Here is an 18,133-nt window from a genome sequence, read left to right on the forward strand (position 1 = left end):
TTATGTTGCTATAAACATTTATGATACAACCCCTTTAAATTACATCAGCTATTTGTAAATAGCAGCTTTTTTTGCAAGTAAATCTTTTTAGGAAGATGCATGCTTAACTACAACTCCAAAATCAACTATTGTGCTTAAGTACAGGTGCAGCAAGTACTAACTATCTAATGGTTAGCAACACTACTACACAAAAGATGAAGAGAAATGGAAAAGAATACAACAGCCAGACAATTGTGAACGTATTTCAAGTTGGAGGAATGCAGCTACCTGTGCTGCTGTTTTATCAGGAAAATGGAACAAATTCTGCTGGGGTTTTTTTTGTTTGTTTGCTTGTTTGTTAAGTAATCATAATTTAGAGGTGTCCTTCCAGTAGGTTGCATTGAGTCATTCCTCCTCAGCTGGAAACTGCCAGTGGTTTTACTTGCTCTGGCTATTAAACAGGATTTACTTTGGGGCTGAGAGGTCTGTGAAAAAAGGTAATTCCTAAATTGCTTAGGCAGCTGTTCCATTGAAAAGTTTTATTGGCTGTCTCCTTCCACAATCTTAGACTATTCTGAACAGGCCAGGCTTTCCTATGCCAAAAGGTTGGTTGCTTTTTTACCACCTCTTGTCCATTCTTGAAAATGGAATAGTTTGCTCATTTTTCCATTTTCTTCTCCATTGAAATACTACCCAGCTTTCCACTCGTACTTCACAAGTAACTGCAGATTGTTTGGTGAATTTGTTAGCCAGTTTCCTCTTTAAAGTAGATATCCTGGTTTTAATACACTAGTCTGGCAGAAGAAAAGCAATCCTGAGTTTCCACAGCTTTTACTTGACTCCAAGGCAAGCTAGAAGTGAGAAGAGACAACCACCCTACATTGCCCAGCAAGGCTGTTAACATATAAGCACTTCAGGCAGCATTTAAACCTAACTTCGATAGATATGGCCTTTTAACTGGGGAAAAATCCCTGCTCAAGACAGAACCTGACATGTCTTGTGGGGTAATAGAGGGCTTCCTAGACCAAATGTTTTGCAAAATGGAATTTACATTCCTCACCCACTAGTCTGAATCATCTTTGCAACTCAGAGCTTGTCTCTTGCTTCTGAAATATTGCTCAAAGATGCCATGTGAGGGATATGATATTTATTTGTGATTGAGAAGACAGTTGGGGATCCTTCAGTTTACGTGAGCAGGCTGTCACCAGACTTCTGAAAAACTCACTAAATCAAAACAGCAAACTGTATTTCAAAACTTCATTTAATTCTGTCTTTGACTGTAACTGCTAGCAAGAAAGGGCCTGTCATTGTGGTCCAGTTACTAAACTAATTGCAACAGTTTTCAGCAGAGCTAATGCAACTTTTCTTCCCTTTTTTTTCCCTCTTCATTGGTCACTGTAAATGCAGACACTTCTTTAGGCTTGAAGAATTCAGCAACAGATCTTTTCACAGCATTTGAACAGGGTTATCTCACTTGAGACAGCTTGTGGTTTAAGTTCTCAAGGTTCCAGGCCAATAAGTGAAGATGAATAGTAGGTGATTAAGTGTTTCTTAATGTCTTTAGCTATTTTTGAGATTTTTATATATGGGCACACATGCATGTATGCATACCAGTTGGGTTGGGGCAGGGGAAGCCATCTGGCCCAACAAGGAGCATGCTCTGGAAGGTTTATATATATATATATTTTTTTTTTTAATGTTGATTATTCTGAGGCATAATCTTGGGTTATAAACTGTTTTACTTTTAGGAGTGTAGTTTGTCTCTTCCTTCAGGTCAGTGTTGACCAGAGCGTGCTATGGAACAGTTGTTTGATTATCACAGCAAGTGGTGGGACACTGTAGAAGTTCTTGTATTCAGTGGAATTTAGACTGATTTCTATGTCATGCGGATTGTAATACTAAGAACCTGTGAAAATGTCCTGGCTAGATGGCATCTATCAAAAACCAAGGTAGTGTTGGGTGCTTTGTAGTACTGGAGCCAAATGGAAGAAGATTTGGACTCAGTGAGTGATTCTCTCAGTGGCCTTCCCATGTTTAATATCTAATTTAGCAGTAGAAAGCTAAAGATAACACTGAGCACTGGCTGAGGCTGGAGAAGCCTTAGTCACCAGCAACTACCCATCTGATTATACCAGGGCTCCTTCCTCTACTGTACTGGACGTGTTTGCAGCTATCAGTACAAAATAAATGCACAGGCAAGCAGTTTTATGCCTCCATTTTAAAAAAAAAAAAAAAAAAAAAAAGCCAACAATTGTGTGATAATTTAACTTATTTTATTCCCTTTATACTCAGAAAACATAGTTGTTGGTGGTAATATGCATGGTTCCAAAAACATTGTAAAAAACCATTGTGACCTACGCAGTTAACCACACTGGAAGAGCCATCTCTCTCAGATGAGGAGAGGAGGCAGAGTAGAAAGGGTGTGCCAATGTTTATTTCTACAGTAACTCTGTCTTAGCTTTCATATTGTTGTTCAGCCCTACTGGTGATAACAGTGGTGGGAGGGTTGATATAGATAAGGTGCAGATAGATAATGGCAGATATTTAGTAACCCCAAAAGAAGAGAGAGAAAATATACATCCAAAAATAGCCACTACTACTCTAGCCTTCTGCATATTCTATAGGTGTTTTAAGAAAAAAAAAAATCATTTAATTTGGCTTGTGGAATCTCTGCAGAGGTGCAAGAGCACCCTGGGGCTGGTGCTAGACGTAGGCTAAACAAGGTGGATGACTGCATGGAAGAATCCCGAGCCAGCCCACTGCTCCCTGTGCCTACACTAAAGATCTGTAAGGTCTTGCTGATCCTTTCACCTGACCTAAAAGGTGGAGGGTGGCTTCAAAGGTGACAGAAGAAGCAGTCTGCAGGTGGAGTTGGAGCTGCTTTCTTAATGGGAGACTCCCTTTCTCTTCTAGTAGCAGAAGTAGTAAGCTGGAGTCCCCTGATGCTTCCTCCCAACTATCTCCTCTTACCATGCTTGGAGGAGGAAGGATCTTGGCCAGCCCTTGTTGTTCTCACCCTATATTTGATGTGATCCAAGTCAGTTTTGCCTGTGGTGCTGAGAAACCTCGAAGTTACTCTGGCTGCTGCCAGAGCTGTACTCGGATCCCTGATCCCACTAGAAGGGATGCTGCAGGACCCTGTGCTCTCAGGACAGGAGTGCTTGGTTTAAATCTAGCTTCTCTACAGACAGGTCCCTGAGGAGCAAAGCCATATGCTGGTATGCATTGTAGGAAACAAATACAGGTGCTGGAGTGACCAAAGAGAGACTTTTTATGGAGTCTGCACATCATCTGCTGCACTAAAGGCAGAGGCCCTATATCCTATGCATATTTATCTATATCTGCTTGCATTGTGCTGTGCATTTGCTTTCCAAACTATGGTATCTCTCTTCTGCTAGTGCATCATGACCTCATAGGATTCAAATGCAAGGCAGTGGCCTGTGGTCTAAATGTGTCCTAGATTATTATTAATGAAAACTAAATTAATTTAAAGTGAGCTTTCTACCATAATGCCAAGTCCTGCAGTGAGGTGGTGTGCTATGGCACGCTGGCAGCAGCTGCAAATATCTGGTTCTTCTCAGGAGTTTTCAGCACTTTGAGTAATTCATAAGGCTTGTGTGAAGTTATGCTTTGGTCTGTGGAACGTCTTTCTACCTTATATGAACAACCAGTGGGACTTCTTTTTTAGTGTCCTAGATAGAAAGGGCTTCTTCTTAATGAGGTCATTTAATTCCTCTGTTACAGAGCCAGTGGAGGATTGTTCTTATCCCAGCAAGTTCTCCAGTGCTTTGACTTTCTTTTTTTTTCTCTCATGTTTGGAACAATGCAACTTCCATTACTTTAGAGACTGTTGTACATTCTTAGGGGATTTCTGCCTTAGGGCACTCTTCCTGCTAATCTACTACTTGCCTTTTTTCGTTATCCTTCAAATGATTCAATCTTCTGGTTTGGAGTTGATGTGGTTATTTTTTTTAAACACTGCTACATGTTGTGGAACTTGAGCATGGGAAGTCAGACTGCCCTCCAGATATCTCACTCTCCTTCATTATCATTTCCTGGTGGTTTTTAAAAATGTGTTGGTATGTATCATCCAGCATGTTCTCAATATGTGAAATGTCAACTCATTTGCATAAATATTTCTCAAACTACATCATTAACAAGGATTTCGTTAGCATAATCTTTAAACCATAAAATAGTAAAGCAAACCAAGAATTAATGACTTTAGCAACTTAGACATCTACTGCTTCAAATCATTGTATTGTTCCATCCTTCTGGCTGTATCCTCTAGATAGACCTTGTGTTGCCAAGATGTTTTTGTCAAATGTGTAGGGGAAATACACTTTAAGATGCTGAATCTGACGTGTACATTTTATAAGTTACTTCTTCCAGCTGGTCAGATAGTATAGTAGTGTACTATTTAAACAATTTGAGGGGATTTTGTATTACTCCTCTTTGGAGCACTTATTTGCAGGGTGTAGAGGAAGAGGAATCTTCATGATGTTTCACTTTGGTTTTTTGGTTTGCTTTTATTTGCTTGGAACTTTCTTTAAGCATAGTAATTTTGGGGAAGTATTGCAAAACTCGTTAGTGTATCTCCATCCCTTCCCTCCAGTTGTTAGAGGTTAGAAAGCTAGAAACCTTCTAAGGTTGGCATAATCAGCCTCTGAAGACTTGGAGGCTTTTTTTTTAACTATTCATAATCACACATAAGGAAGCTAATGGCTTCTGTATAAGTGCTACGAATGCATGTGATAACTATTTAAGAATTTTAAAGCTGCCATGCTAAAACAGTTGCAGGACCTGTGCATGCCATTAAATTCAAAAGCAAACAAACAATACTCCAAACCAAACCTCAAATGCAGAATTTAAGTGTTGTTGGCATACCAGAGGTCAATTCTGCTGAAATAATAGGAATAAAGATACCAGTTCAAATGAAGACAGCAGAAAGAACTAGAAGTTATTGCATGCAAAGCAGGAAGATGGCCTTCAGGAATTTGAGCAGTTTATGGCCAACCCCCACTTAATGTACAGATGCACTTTTTGCCAGCAGATGTGAGCAAACTGAACTCACACTGTGAGGTGGTGAGAAGCTGCATGGCTGCAGCTAAGCCTCTGCTTAGAGAGCAGAGGGATTCCAGACAGGTCTGGACACAGGCACCTCTCTGCCACGTAGACACTCTGTAATGTGATACCAGCTTCCCTGGAGTACCTTCTAACATGGAGGGACTGCTGTCAGGGTAAGGGTGTAGAAGCCTCTGCAGTAAGCACTTTTATCTTAAGAGACATCACTTAAGCACATAGGAGTTGGTAGGCTAAAATTGCACCAGGCAAGAGGTGGTCCAAAAATGAGCTTTTGGGGCAGTCTATTACATTTGACACAAAGATTATCAGAGTATTGCTAAAGTCAATAGTTTTTGGTTAAAATGATTAAAACCTCCTGTGTTACTGGAAAAAGCTGGCCCCTAAGATTTGTGATTGCAGAAATCTGTTCTTAGGGGACTTCTCCTGTAATTGGGCAGTTAGTTGCTTTAAGGGGCTTTGCAGGGAAGTTCACCTTTACTGTAGGAGGAGTGAAGTATGTTCTAGTACTATGCTTCCTCTGATTTTACTGTTAATAGCTTACAATTAATTTAGGGAGCTCCAATATTAAGCTTTGGACTTCCTTCATAGAATCATAGAATCACAGGATGATTTGGGTTAGAAGGGATCTTTAAATGTCATGTAGCCCAACCTCCCTGCCATCAGCAGGGACTAGATCAGGTTGCTCACCGCCCTATCCAGCTTGGTCTTGAGCACTTCCAAAGATGGGGCATCCAGAGCTTCTCTGTACAACCTATTCCAGTTTCTCATCGCCCTCATTGTAAAAAACTTTTCCCTTATACCCAAAATAAATCTACACTCTTTTAGCTTAAAACTGATGCCCCTTCTTCCATCACTACAGACCTTGGTAAAAAGTCTCTTTCCACCTTTTTTTATAAGCCCCCTTTATAGAAAAGCTCTACCTAGGGCCTCCTCCAAGCTGAGCGACCACAACTCTCTCAGCCTGTCCTCATAGCAGAGGGGTTCCAGCCCTTGGGTCATTTTTGTGACTCTCCTCTGGACTTGCTTAAGAAGGTTCATGTCTTTCCTGTGCTGAGGACTCCAGAGCTGGATGCATCACTCCAGGTGAGGTCTCAAGGGAGCGAAGAAGAGAGGGAGCATCCCCTCCCTCAACCTGCTGGCCATGCTGCTTCTCATGCAGCCCAGGATACAGTTGGCTTTCTGGGCTTCAGGCACTGCCTGAATCTGACTTCAGCCCAGGGAGAGCTGTGTTCTAGACGTGGCATGCTGTGCCACTTTCATCCAACACTCTTAGTGAATTGATAAACTTTTAATGTTTCATGCCAGAAGACAGTTCTGGTATTAAATGATTATTTTCACTAGGAAAATAACCATGGGTTAATTCACACTGCTGACAGTGCCACAAAAAGCTAATGACTGTCTTTGGAAATGCAGCCCAAGATGTTAGTGCCCTAGACTTGTATTGCATTTCCATTATAATTCTTTCTTTGATTTTTGTCTCTCTAACTTCTGACTCCTTTATAAGTGTTTCGTAAGGCATATTTCTTGTTTCGAACTGATTTCAGGCATCTAGAATCCATGGATAGTTAAACCTTGGTTTAGGTACTACTTACAGACTTGGAAACATTTCCTAAGCAAATTGTCTCCTCATTCCTGAGCCCATCTTTCCTGGAACATTTGTCTGCTAGGTCAAGATAAATGTGTTGTGAACTGGACTTGATGTAACTGATCTACCATTGGCTTGATGGATGCTACTGGATTGACAACTGTGATTTGGCTGGAAGGAATGCTGTGGGAGTAGGGCAACTTGCCATCAGCCATAAATGTGGTCATGATTGTCTGGCAGGGTGAGCAGAATGGAAGGACGTGAGGAATTTCATAAAATGGAGAAGAAAATCGGAAGATCCCAGTCTGGCACGGAATGAGCTTGCCCTCCAGTCAGTTACTTCTCAGCCAGCATTGCTTACACTGGTGAAATCATGATCCAGTGCCTGAAAGCAGAACTTCTCTCTCACCCTTTACAGAAAATACAAGTGTATCCAAGTAAGAGAACTGTTCCAGGTAGCTCAGTCTCAGTGCAGTTCTGATGAGCATATTTAGAAGTTAAATGGAGTGATAGTCTCAAGTGTTTGGGGTTGGTTTTGGTTTGGTGTTTGTTTTTGTGTTTGTTTGTTGTTTTTTATTAATTTTAAATGAGTTTAAATTTTAAGTGAGTTATTTTTTAAATATACAGAACTTTTAAAATGTCCCAGTATTTTGGTCCTTGGAGTTACTTGCCATCTCTTTTAGCTTCTTCAGGCATGTTATCTTTCTATCCCAAAGTGCCATGAGACTGCAGTTTGGACCAAAAAATTGATTTATGCAAATAGAATGCTTTCCAGAAGCAGTAAAAAGATCTGACTGGATTTTTAGGAGCTGGATGAGTCCTCATTTCTAAATCTTTATCATGGTTTGTGTGCTCTGTACACATCTCTCTGGTCTTCAGAGTGTAGTTAGTCATAATGAGTAGAAGGGAAAAGTACTTTCTCTAAGAGGAGAGGGGCTGAACACACGCTCACTAGCTGCAGTTCTTACCATTTATGTAACCTAACAAATGGAAGGTGACACTGGAACACCTTTTTTTTTTTTTTTTTTTTTAATCCCAGCTTGATACTTTTCAGTATTAATGCAAGTTTTTATTTGGGAAACGTGCATTGCAGCAGAACTCAGGACTCTGTTTTGGAAGACTTGTTCAACACTGGGCTTAGGGCTTAAACAGCAGCTGTTTCAGCTGAAAGAGCTCCTGCTGAGGACAAGGGAGGATAGCAAACATCTTCATCAAGAAGAACCTAAAATTTACTTGTTTAGTGTTAAGACAATTATAAGTAGCACAGAAACTAATGAGTTTATTTTCCCTTTCTCTAAGGTGTGCATATGACCTTTGAAGTTGTAAATAGCAAGATTGTTTTCCTCTGAAGTGGTTTTCAGTTTTTACTTCCTCCTCTTTTAAAAGTTTTGGTTTCTTTCATTGAAGATGTTAATCATGGCATGGTGATTGACACTTGTTTATTCAGACACATGGGTGTGTTTTCTAACAAATTTATGGTTTTAATTGTGTGAGTCCATGCCTATAAAAAACCCTACCATGTGATAGTTTCTTGCTTTGGTACATGGACCTAGTAAGAGTCAATGACCAAGCAGAAAAGTTGTCTGGCTTCTGCTCTGAGTTTTACCGTTAACACAGAAGTATTCCATTTCAGCTAATTCCCTGCCTTGTGACAAAGAATGATATAACCCCCTGGTCAGATGTGTTATTTCAGGTCCCTCAAAGGTTGATTCACAGAAATATGAGTTGTTATAGATCCTGGTCTGGGAAAGGCTATACTAAGTCCAGATGTAATGTCATAACTCGGGTTAGTAGCCTTCAAGATTGCCTCCTTTAGATTCCTATCCATCAGACTAGAGTCAGCTGTGATAGTAGTGAACTGCTAATTTGAAAAGTAAATAAATAAAGAAAAACATATAGCTATTTTTAAAAAATAAACCTCTTTGTCTCTGCTTCAAATTTACAAACTGTGAGTATTGTCATGCCTTAGGCACTATGGTTTTGCTGGTGATTTCATTAACTCTGTATGTTGTTTTTATTCACATACTTGTCATATTAGGTCAAAACCCTTCATGGTTTGTTTAGATAGTTGAACTAAAGGTAGCTTCCAATTCCTAATTTGTAGGAAGGATGCTTTTCATCAAACTTGCAGCTTTTCACAGGGGCATCGCTCATAAAATTGGAATTCTGCAGTGAACAGAGTCCTTAAAATATTGCAAAATAAAGACGAAGCACTCTGTCAAATATAATACAGCTTTAAATGATTGTGAATGAAAGCAATATGAAGTGTTAATGATTTATTTCAGCATGTGCTTGTTTTTCCCTTAGGTGGCATTGGCAGGGTCGTCAATGGTGCTTTTATGGTATTGAAAGGTCATCGGTCAATTGTAAACCAAGTCCGGTTTAATCCTCACACTTACATGATCTGTTCTTCTGGCGTTGAAAAGATTATAAAGGTAAGATTAACTATCAGAAAATGTGTTCTTTCTGCATTTCAGGAGGAAGTGCTTTGTTTTGTTCAGCACCGTTCTTTTTCACACCCATCCTTGTGTTCTCATCTTACTCTTTTGTAAAGTGCTATGGCTCGTTTGCTGCCTAAACTGATGCAAATTTTTAATTGGGCATTGCAACTTTAAACTCAATTTTGAAGGTTTTAGAGCTAAGGGATAAGATCAGAATTTCCTGTGTTTGTACCTTGAAAAAGGAATTATTTTCCAGTTTCATTCCATACATAACGGAAGTATCTTGCAAACAGTCTGGTCACAGCTGAAACATGATCTCCTAAGACTTCTGATACTTTGGGCTAAAATTTAATTAAAATCTCTCAAAGAGTATCACTGAGCCATAGTCTAGCCTGACCTAGCTGAATTTGGCCCAAATACTGCCTCATGAGCCCTTCTGTAATTTTTGTACACACTTGTGCATTGAATCAATTCAACATACCTTTCCCTGGCTTCCAGAGAAAGCAGGACTCCTTCCATAGTATTTCTTTTCTGAATCCTCTGGTGGTGTACAGGGTTTTTTTTAGAAAGTTTGTGCCTTTTTATGTGAAATGTGAAGAAATAACAAACCTTGTGAGGTTCTGAAACTTTCTTTCCTTAAGGCAAGACAGACAATATTGTGGGAGCAGGGTTTTTTAGCTTTTTAGCCATTTCTAATAGCAGAAGTTGAGGGTGGGAAGGCAGACCATTCTGCTACACTAATGCACTTTGCATTCTGCTGCTATAGAAATTTTGCAATTATTTGGGTCTATTAACAAGATGAAAGAAACCAGAAATATTTAATTTTTAAGTAAGATAATGAGAACTGGTGCTGCTTCTATTTGTTGGACAACTTCATAGAAGTCTTGCCTGCATGTGGCTATAGATGAGGTTTGAGTATTAGTAAATGCTTTAGTCAGCTACAAGCTGACTGCATGAGCTTGTCCTGAAAAAGAATGTTTTAGTGCTCTGCAACTTATGGACCAGAACTGGCCCAGAGCCCTGAGACCATGGCCCAGTGCCCAGCTGCATCACTTGCATTACAGCTACTATCAGCATTTGGGTTCTGTTTGTAGTTCAGCTTTCCTTCTCCTCTATCTTCCACTGGTGCTTTAGTTTGCTTTGCTACCATTTTCTTCATCTCTGTCCCTCTGACAGGTCTGATCACAGATCTATCAGATACAGGCTTTGGACAAAAGCACATTGAACAGTCTTAGCAGCTCACTGATTTTTCAGTTTCCAAGCAGTCAAACTGCCACTGTTCAACAACAGTTTTGCCAGAGGCCTTTTTTTTTTTCTTTTTCTTTTTTTTCTCTTTGGGAACTTGATTCACACAACCTGAATTCTCCCTTTTGGATTTTAGATCTGCTGACCCTTCACCCTATGAATCCTTCCTGCATGAGTGTGCTTAGACTGTTGGATTAACATTGGTATAAACATCCCCTGTGTTGCTTTTGTGTACTTCTGCTAGGGTTTTGGCGGGGTTTCTTTTTGCCTGGTGATTAAAAGGTTAGTTCTATTAAGGCTCCAGTCACAGGTTGTGTAACTTTGAAAGACACCTCTGCTTGAGTGCTTCCTTAGAGGAGAACGCCTGGTGGGTCTCAGTATGTGCAGTGGAACTCATGTAGCTGCTCTGAAGGAACTGAATTCCCCAAACATGGCAAGCTAGAAACAAATTAAGGGAAAGGTGTGTAACATATTAAGTTTACTAGCAAGCCAGAACTTCTTACCCTTTTGTTGTGTGTCATTTTGTCTCAGCTTGTAATGTGCCTTGTTTTGGGATCAGGTTGTTTTAAGGCTCATATCTTGCCTGATCAGCATGACTTCACACTTTAAAGGTACTTAGTGAACAGTGGTTTACAGTCACCACACAATGGTGGATTCTTCTTCATTGCAGCTGGAGGCTACAACTGCCACTAGAAGAAGGCAAAACAGGAGAACCAGGAGGAGCAGTTCTGAGGGGCTGTTGGCTGCATTAAAAGCAGTGGGAGCACAGGTCCTTCCCTTGCGTGGCCATCTTTCCCTCCCCCATGTAAAGCTCTTTGTGCTTGCTCAGAGAAGTTGAGATGACCAGGAAGATCCCTCAATAAAACTTGTAGTGAAGTTTGTTTCCTTGTTTTGTTGGGTTTTGTTTCTTTCCATCAGCTCCTTCAGAAGTGTCCTTCCTTTTACTGTCCTTTAAGTGTCTTCTAAAGACCTCTCTGGAATTAAATCACAGGAGATAACTTCACCGCAGTTGGCTGGTTTTCCACTCTTTCTATTGTAGAAACTCTGTGATGAATTAAAAATGCAAATGCAAGTATTTGTCTGAGCCCTTAATTTTTAGACTAGCTGGCCTAAATTTAGTACTTCTAGAAGTGAGGAACTGATAGCACCAGCATCAAGGCATGATACAGACAAAGCCATTCAATAACTCCACGTGCTTCTGCCAACACACTTGCTATTTTAATGCTGATTGCAAATGAGATACAAATTCATCTCGGGCCTAGCTCTGCTGAAATGAATAGTATCTACAAGAATGACTTTGACCTTTGTGGTTATGGGGGTTTTTACTTTCGTTTTATTTTGTTGTAAAGCACCTGCCAGAATATAGTTCAGTAACTCTGTGGTTTAGAGGTTGATTTCTGCAAGGACTGGGAATACAATGGATAAGATGGGGACTGGGTGTGTGTGTGAATATTCAAGAGAAGAGGTTACAGAAACATAAAGTAAGACTCAACAAGCTCATTAATAAAGGATATCAGATGCCTTGACTCGAGTCTGTGTTCTGGACATATCAACACACATGAATTGCTTATTGCCCTCCCTTTCAGAAACCTGAACCTCAATAAGATTCTGTGCAAAGCACAGCTGTGAGCTAAGATCAGCATTTGCAGCAAGCAGTTGCTGTGAAGGCTAAAGCAATAGAAAACAGAAAAAGACCACTTTCCCCTCAGCTAAGTGTGTGAGGCATTAGGATGTGCTGGCAGGAGAACAAAATGCATTGCAGGAGAACTAAATGAGGCAATCCCTCTGATGTGTGGTACTTAGAGGAGGCTCATGGAGAACTGTGCAGTTAGAAGACAGTTCCAGAGAAGATGAAATAGGTGAAGAGCATAAGGATTTTCAGAAAGAAATACTGTTTTGTATTGGAAATAGAATACTGTGTAACTGAGCACAACTGTTGTAGGTCCCATTTGTTTAAAAAGCATCAGTGTATCAAAGATAGCAAAGTCTACTTGCCCATGTTGCTATGGTGACAGATTAATGCTGTTGTGGCTAGCTGACTCTGCTTCATCAGATAGTCTAATAGAGATGGGTTTAATTATTCTCACGCTACGGGCGTAAATACTTTTTGGTTTAAATTTGGGGTTCTGTCACCATGGAATATAAGCAATTCAGAGATGCTCTCTGTGGCATCTCTGCTGAAGCAGAGAACCAGTTTTGTACTCCCCTTTTTCTGTTATCGTTCCTATTTTTATATCTCTACTCTGGGGCATCAGTGAGTAATGTTCAGTTCTGTAATCCTCTGTCAGAGAAAGAACTTCCTGATAGATTGTTGCTTCAGTGGGATGATATACCAACTTATTTTCTCTGATTTGCTCACATTCTTCCTTGGTTAAGTATGGTTGATGGAAGTCTGTGCACAGTGGGCTTAGGTTGGGGTTTGTTATCTGTATGCACACCTGATGCTTGTCCCTTGAGTGCAGTGCCTGAGCCAAGCAATGGAGGCTGTCTTCATTCTGGTTTCAGGTATTACGTTAATGAACTGTACTGGAAGAACAGTACTCCTTTACTGGAAGAAAGTTTGCTTAAGTACTCAAATGGCAATTGAGTACAAATAGCAAATACACCTTGGTGTTGAGGCATGTACCTCCCAGCAGGCTCATGTAATGCAATGTAAAATTCCTTCGACTTGTTCTGAAAGGCAGCTGGATGATTGCCATTCGCTTGGCTTCCGCTAGGATAGAGTTAATTTTCTTCCTGATAGCTGCTACTTGTAGCTGATGTTTTGGATTTAGTGTGAGAATAATGTTGGAAACACACTGATGTTTAGTTTTTGCTAAGTAGAGCTTAAGTCAAGTTCAGGATTTTTCAGCTTCTCATGCCCTGCTAGTGAGAAGGCTGGAGAGGCACAAGATGTTGGGAGGGAGGGGGCACAGCCAGGACAGCTGTTCCAAACTAGGCAAAGGGATGTTCCATACCATCATGCCCAGTATATAAACTGGGGGGGGGTTGGCCAGGGAGGGGGCAGATGGCTGCTCAGGGACTGGCTGAGCATCAGTCAGCGGGTGGTGAACAAGTTCATTGTGCAACACTTGTCTGTCTTGGGTTTTATTTCACTCTTCTTTTGTTATAGTCATTTTCATAACTCTTATTATCAGATTTTATTTTTATTAAACTGTTAATTATACTGTTCTTTTCTCAACCCAGGAGCTTTACTGGGTTTCAGTTCTCCCCATCCCACAGCAGGGGAGGAGGAGTGGGCAAGCAGCTGCATGGGGATTAAACCACAACACCATTCAGAAAAAGCCCTATCTGCAGCCAACTTGTACTTCTGGAATAGTATCTCTTCTATCTACATAGCCAGGTCATATGTGGAAGCTCTGTTAACTGTAAATTACAAATGAGAATGCAAAGTAATGGCATTCAAGTTTGGGACAATTCCAGCATAAAGGTCACCTATACGTCTGAAATTTAGCTGTGCTGAACAAGTAGCTGCAAGATAACTTATTTCATTTTACTCCCAGTATTACTGGTGTAAGATTTTAATGTACACTGTTGAAAAATCTCTGTGAGTACAGAATTACTGGCATTCTCATGGGCTTTTCTGATAGCGCTTGTCGTGGTAGTGTCAGATTCTGTTGCATCTGTGAGAGGAGTGCTGATTATCCCACTCACACAGGCAAAACACTGTTTTTGTCAGTGGTTTTGTCTGCTTGGAACAAAACTTGACTAATTTCTGTTGGGGAAATAGGCGTTTTTGCCAAAGTCTGTCCCAAAAGGCCAACCTGGTACAGACAGCTGGTGTAGAATTATTTTCCCTGAGCTTGTTAACTTTGGTAAAACCAAAGCATGACTGAAATGGGATTTTCTGTAAGCAGAAGGTGAAGGCAGCGTTGTGGGTAAGCTTTGTACCAGCACTGCTTACACTAGGTGTTGTGCATCACATTAACCACTGAGCTAGAGTAAAGTGATACTGGTTGTCCAATGAGTGCCTTAATTGCATTGCCCCAAAATCTGTGAGTACAACTGAGCAGGGCGAGGAGATCCAATTATTAAGTTTGCTATGGATTAGCAGTTTCTTAGGGATATTGGTGGGTCCTTTTGGGGGCTTTTGGTTTTTTTCCACTTTCCCCCTCCATACTAGGAAAAGTGAGGGAGGGTTAGAGAGACAGCACAGTCATGGCTGTTGCTGTTGGTGAAAACATCACCCTTTGCAATGCTACTGCTTCTCTCCACTAGCTTTCAGTAGAACTCTTCTTTTTCATCTTTCCTCACTAACTAACAAAACTGCTGTGTCTTGAGAGGATGTTGGCTGCTTGCTTTCCTTCATGACTGTTCCCTAAAGGGAGCAGTGCAGCCTCATACATCCAGCTCCCTGCCTGCTGATCAGGTGTGACTGACTGTGCAGCTGGATGAAACGTTACTCTACATCACAGGCACAAGCAACTCTAGTTTCCTGGGAAACAAGTGCCTTCATTAGTGCCAAGACTGTACTGCAGGCAACAAACTATTCTTACCGTTAGTGAGTAAGCATCCCCTATTACATAAAAATAGAGCCCTGCAATTTAGGAGAAATTATTACACAATGAAACATTGAAATGATGGATAATCTGCAGTGTGAGAGCTTTGAAGTTCTGGGTGTGTGCAGTAGATGCAGGAAAAACACATTTGTAAAGGGGGAGGAAAAAAACCCACATCTCTGCAAGACTTGTAAGTATGGGTCTGAGGGGTGACAATTAACAGAAGCAATCTGCAACTTGCAGCTGCTCCGGGTATTTGCGCCACTCTTCTATTTCAAATCATTATAATGGTTCATGAATTCAAAGATATACTTTAAAAAAAAAATTATTTTCTGTTACAGATCTGGAGCCCTTACAAGCAGCCTGACTGCACAGGGGATCTGGATGGTAGGATCGAGGATGACTCACGTTGCCTCTACACTCATGAAGAGTACATCAGTCTTGTGTTGAACAGCGGTAGTGGTTTGTCCCACGACTATGCCAACCAGTCAGTCCAGGAAGACCCACGGATGATGGCCTTTTTTGACTCGCTGGTGCGTCGGGAGATCGAGGGCTGGAGCTCCGACTCGGACAGCGACCTCAGCGAGAGCACCATCCTGCAGCTGCACGCGGGGGTGAGCGAGCGCTCCGCCTACAGCGAGTCCGAGTCCTCCGCCTCTCTGCACCACTCCCCCCCGCACCTGCCGGAAGAGTCTGATGAAGCTGCCTACAACTTAAGGGCCTTAAGATCGACCGAATCCCCCTCGGCCAGAGAAGACGTGGCTTCCCGTCAGCAGAGGCTCTCTGCGCTGAGGAAGTATCAGGATAAACGTCTCCTGGCCCTTTCCAATGAGTCTGACTCTGATGACAATGCCTGCGAGGCAGAACTAGATACAGACCTTTTCCCACGGCCGCGGTCCCCGAGCCCCGAGGAGAACGAGTCCAGCAGTTCCAGCAGCAGCAGTACAGAAGATGAAGAGGAACTGAATGAACGACGCACGTCCATGAGGCAACGCAACGCGCTGAGGCGCCGACAGAAGGTGCAGAAGGAGGAAAGGACTAGCACTAACACAGAGAATGTGACTCCTTACATAGGTGAGGACATCTATGATTACCCCCAGATCAAAGTCGATGATCTTTCTTCTTCTCCAGCTTCTTCACCAGAAAGGAGTTCAGCCAACAAAGAAGTTCTCAAAGAAAGGACGTCTCCTTGTTCAGACAGTGAATCAGTGGAGAGAAAGATATACAAAGCTTATAAATGGCTTCATTATTCTTACATATCATATTCAGCTAGTAAAGATGGTGAGTCCTCCAGAGGAGACGGAGAGAATGATGAAGGGAAGCCAGGAACTAGTGGAAGGCACAGTACAGCACACTCGTTAAATAAGGAAGATGCTAGGAACTCGAGTTCAGTAGTTCCTCAGGGTTCCCCAGCTCTTTCTACAGAAAGCCACAACAAAGAAACTTTAAAAGAATGTGGCTTGATAGAAAATTCTAGTAATGGTCAAGCTCACGAATGTGACAATCAGCGGCGGACAGAGGGTCAAGAGAACACATCTGAAGACACTAGCAGTGGAGGCATAGAGCATTCTTTTGAGACTAAAAAGCTCAATGGGAAAGCTAACTGCAAAGGGCTAAGTAGTTGTACTGAAGAGCCTTGCGTTCAGACCGTGGGACTTGTGGAACAGAAAAACAGTCAGAACCGCCAACCAGCATCCAGCCATCACTCCCTGGTCCCTCCGTTCTCCACCGTTGCCCTCTGTAGCGTGTCGGGTCCCTGCTCCAGAAACCAGGCTGAGGACAGCGAGGAGAGGAGCCTCGAGACCTCCTGCGTCACCCACAACAACGGCCACTTGCATCTGCGCCCCTCGTGCTTCAACAACGGACAGAGCTGTGGAGAGCAGGAGGCCCTGACGCAAGGACTACAGGGGCGCCCGACTGCTGACCGTGGCAACCTTGTACAGGGGGCTGTGGCCTTGCACAAGGACTGCTGCCTGTCTGAAATGGACTCCAACAGCTACGGCGTGAGCACGAGAGAGGATGCTGCTGACTTGTGTCCCACGGGCAGCGAGAGCGCTCAGTCTCTCGGAGGACTGAAAAGACACAGGGCGGAGTTGGAAGATGCAGATTCAGAAAGTTCATCCTTAGAAAAGAAGTTAAAAACATGATAAATGCAAATGTCTGTCGTAGCGTGCACTCTGTCTCAAAAAAAAAAAAAGGAAAAAGAAAGTATTAAAGGCACATAGAGCTTGGGTCTGAAACATTGCGTTTGATTCTCCATTCCATTCTTCAGTGGGTCTGTTTTAGATTGCCAGTGGTTCATGCTGTATAAAAATCCAACCTGCTCCTTAATGAGACTGAGTCTAGTGTACCCATACAAGGTTCTGTTTAAAGTAAATCCTTATTAAGACGGTTGACTGACTTATTCTTGTGTGAACATGTGTCGTTTGTTCAGCCAGCCAGGATGACTGCTTTAAGTTTTAATTGTCCTTCTGAGAAGGAATTTTTCCGTACTGACCCTTATTACACATTACAGGCTGCAGAATGATTGACTTGGATCACACTGGTGGTGGCTTGGGGTGTGTTTTTTGTTGAGGAGGATGGGGAAGGAACCTTTCTGGGCCCTTTTCTTTACTTTCTGAAGAAGAATAATGGAACCATTAGGGAGGATATTTTCAGAACCAACTGGTATCTTTAGAGATGACACTTCATAAAGCACTTGCTTCTGACACAGTTCAGTGACATTTTTATGCCAACAGAAAAGCTATAGGAAATGAGCCTCTTTCCAAAATCGACTTTAGGCTGTTCCTATGGTGACATTCAATTTTGTGGTTTTTTTTAAAGAAAAGAACTGAATAACACAGTGTCATTGCTGTTCTAAAATGTGATTGTTTGGCAAGAGGAAGGTATTATGCAGTAGGCCTCGCTCTGACCAAGGGCTGTTAAAAATTGGGCGTTGAAACGTGCCTTTCTGTGAGCTTAACACGTAGAGGTGCATCACTTGTTGTTATTATAATAATAATTATTATTATTAAGAACATGGATCTGAATGTTGGGATGTATATTGGTCATGCCCTCCCCTTCCCCCATGTGCTTGCTTTTGGGAGGCAGTAGGCCAAAAAGAAAATAGCAGAAGGATGGATAATGTAACTGATGCCTATCAGCAGCAACACATGGTAGAGTCTGAAAAGTGCTTCTTTTAGCAGTCCTCAGCCCTTTTAGCAGTTTTTCTCAGCCCAAAGCTCAAAATAGGTTGGCATTGGAGATCAGGGTTGTTTTTCCACCCCTGAGCTGCAAACATTTAGAACTGCAGATGGGCGGGG

General features: G+C 41.8%; 1 protein-coding gene across 1 annotated transcript in view; it reads left to right on the top strand.

The window, feature by feature from the left end:
• The window catches only part of DCAF5 (DDB1 and CUL4 associated factor 5), a 58,677-nt gene extending 41,699 nt beyond the window's left edge, over positions 1 to 16,978 (top strand). Inside the window, exons 7-8 of the mRNA XM_008939991.1 lie at positions 8,954 to 9,081; positions 15,173 to 16,978. Coding sequence (XP_008938239.1) covers positions 8,954 to 9,081; positions 15,173 to 16,978 — 1,934 coding nt within the window. The remainder of the gene's footprint in view (positions 1 to 8,953; positions 9,082 to 15,172) is intronic.
• The last annotated feature ends 1,155 nt before the right edge of the window (positions 16,979 to 18,133 follow it).

Source organism: Merops nubicus, unplaced genomic scaffold, assembly GCF_000691845.1.
Source record: "Merops nubicus isolate BGI_N331 unplaced genomic scaffold, ASM69184v1 scaffold9755, whole genome shotgun sequence".
NCBI classification, from domain to species: Eukaryota; Metazoa; Chordata; class Aves; order Coraciiformes; family Meropidae; genus Merops; species Merops nubicus.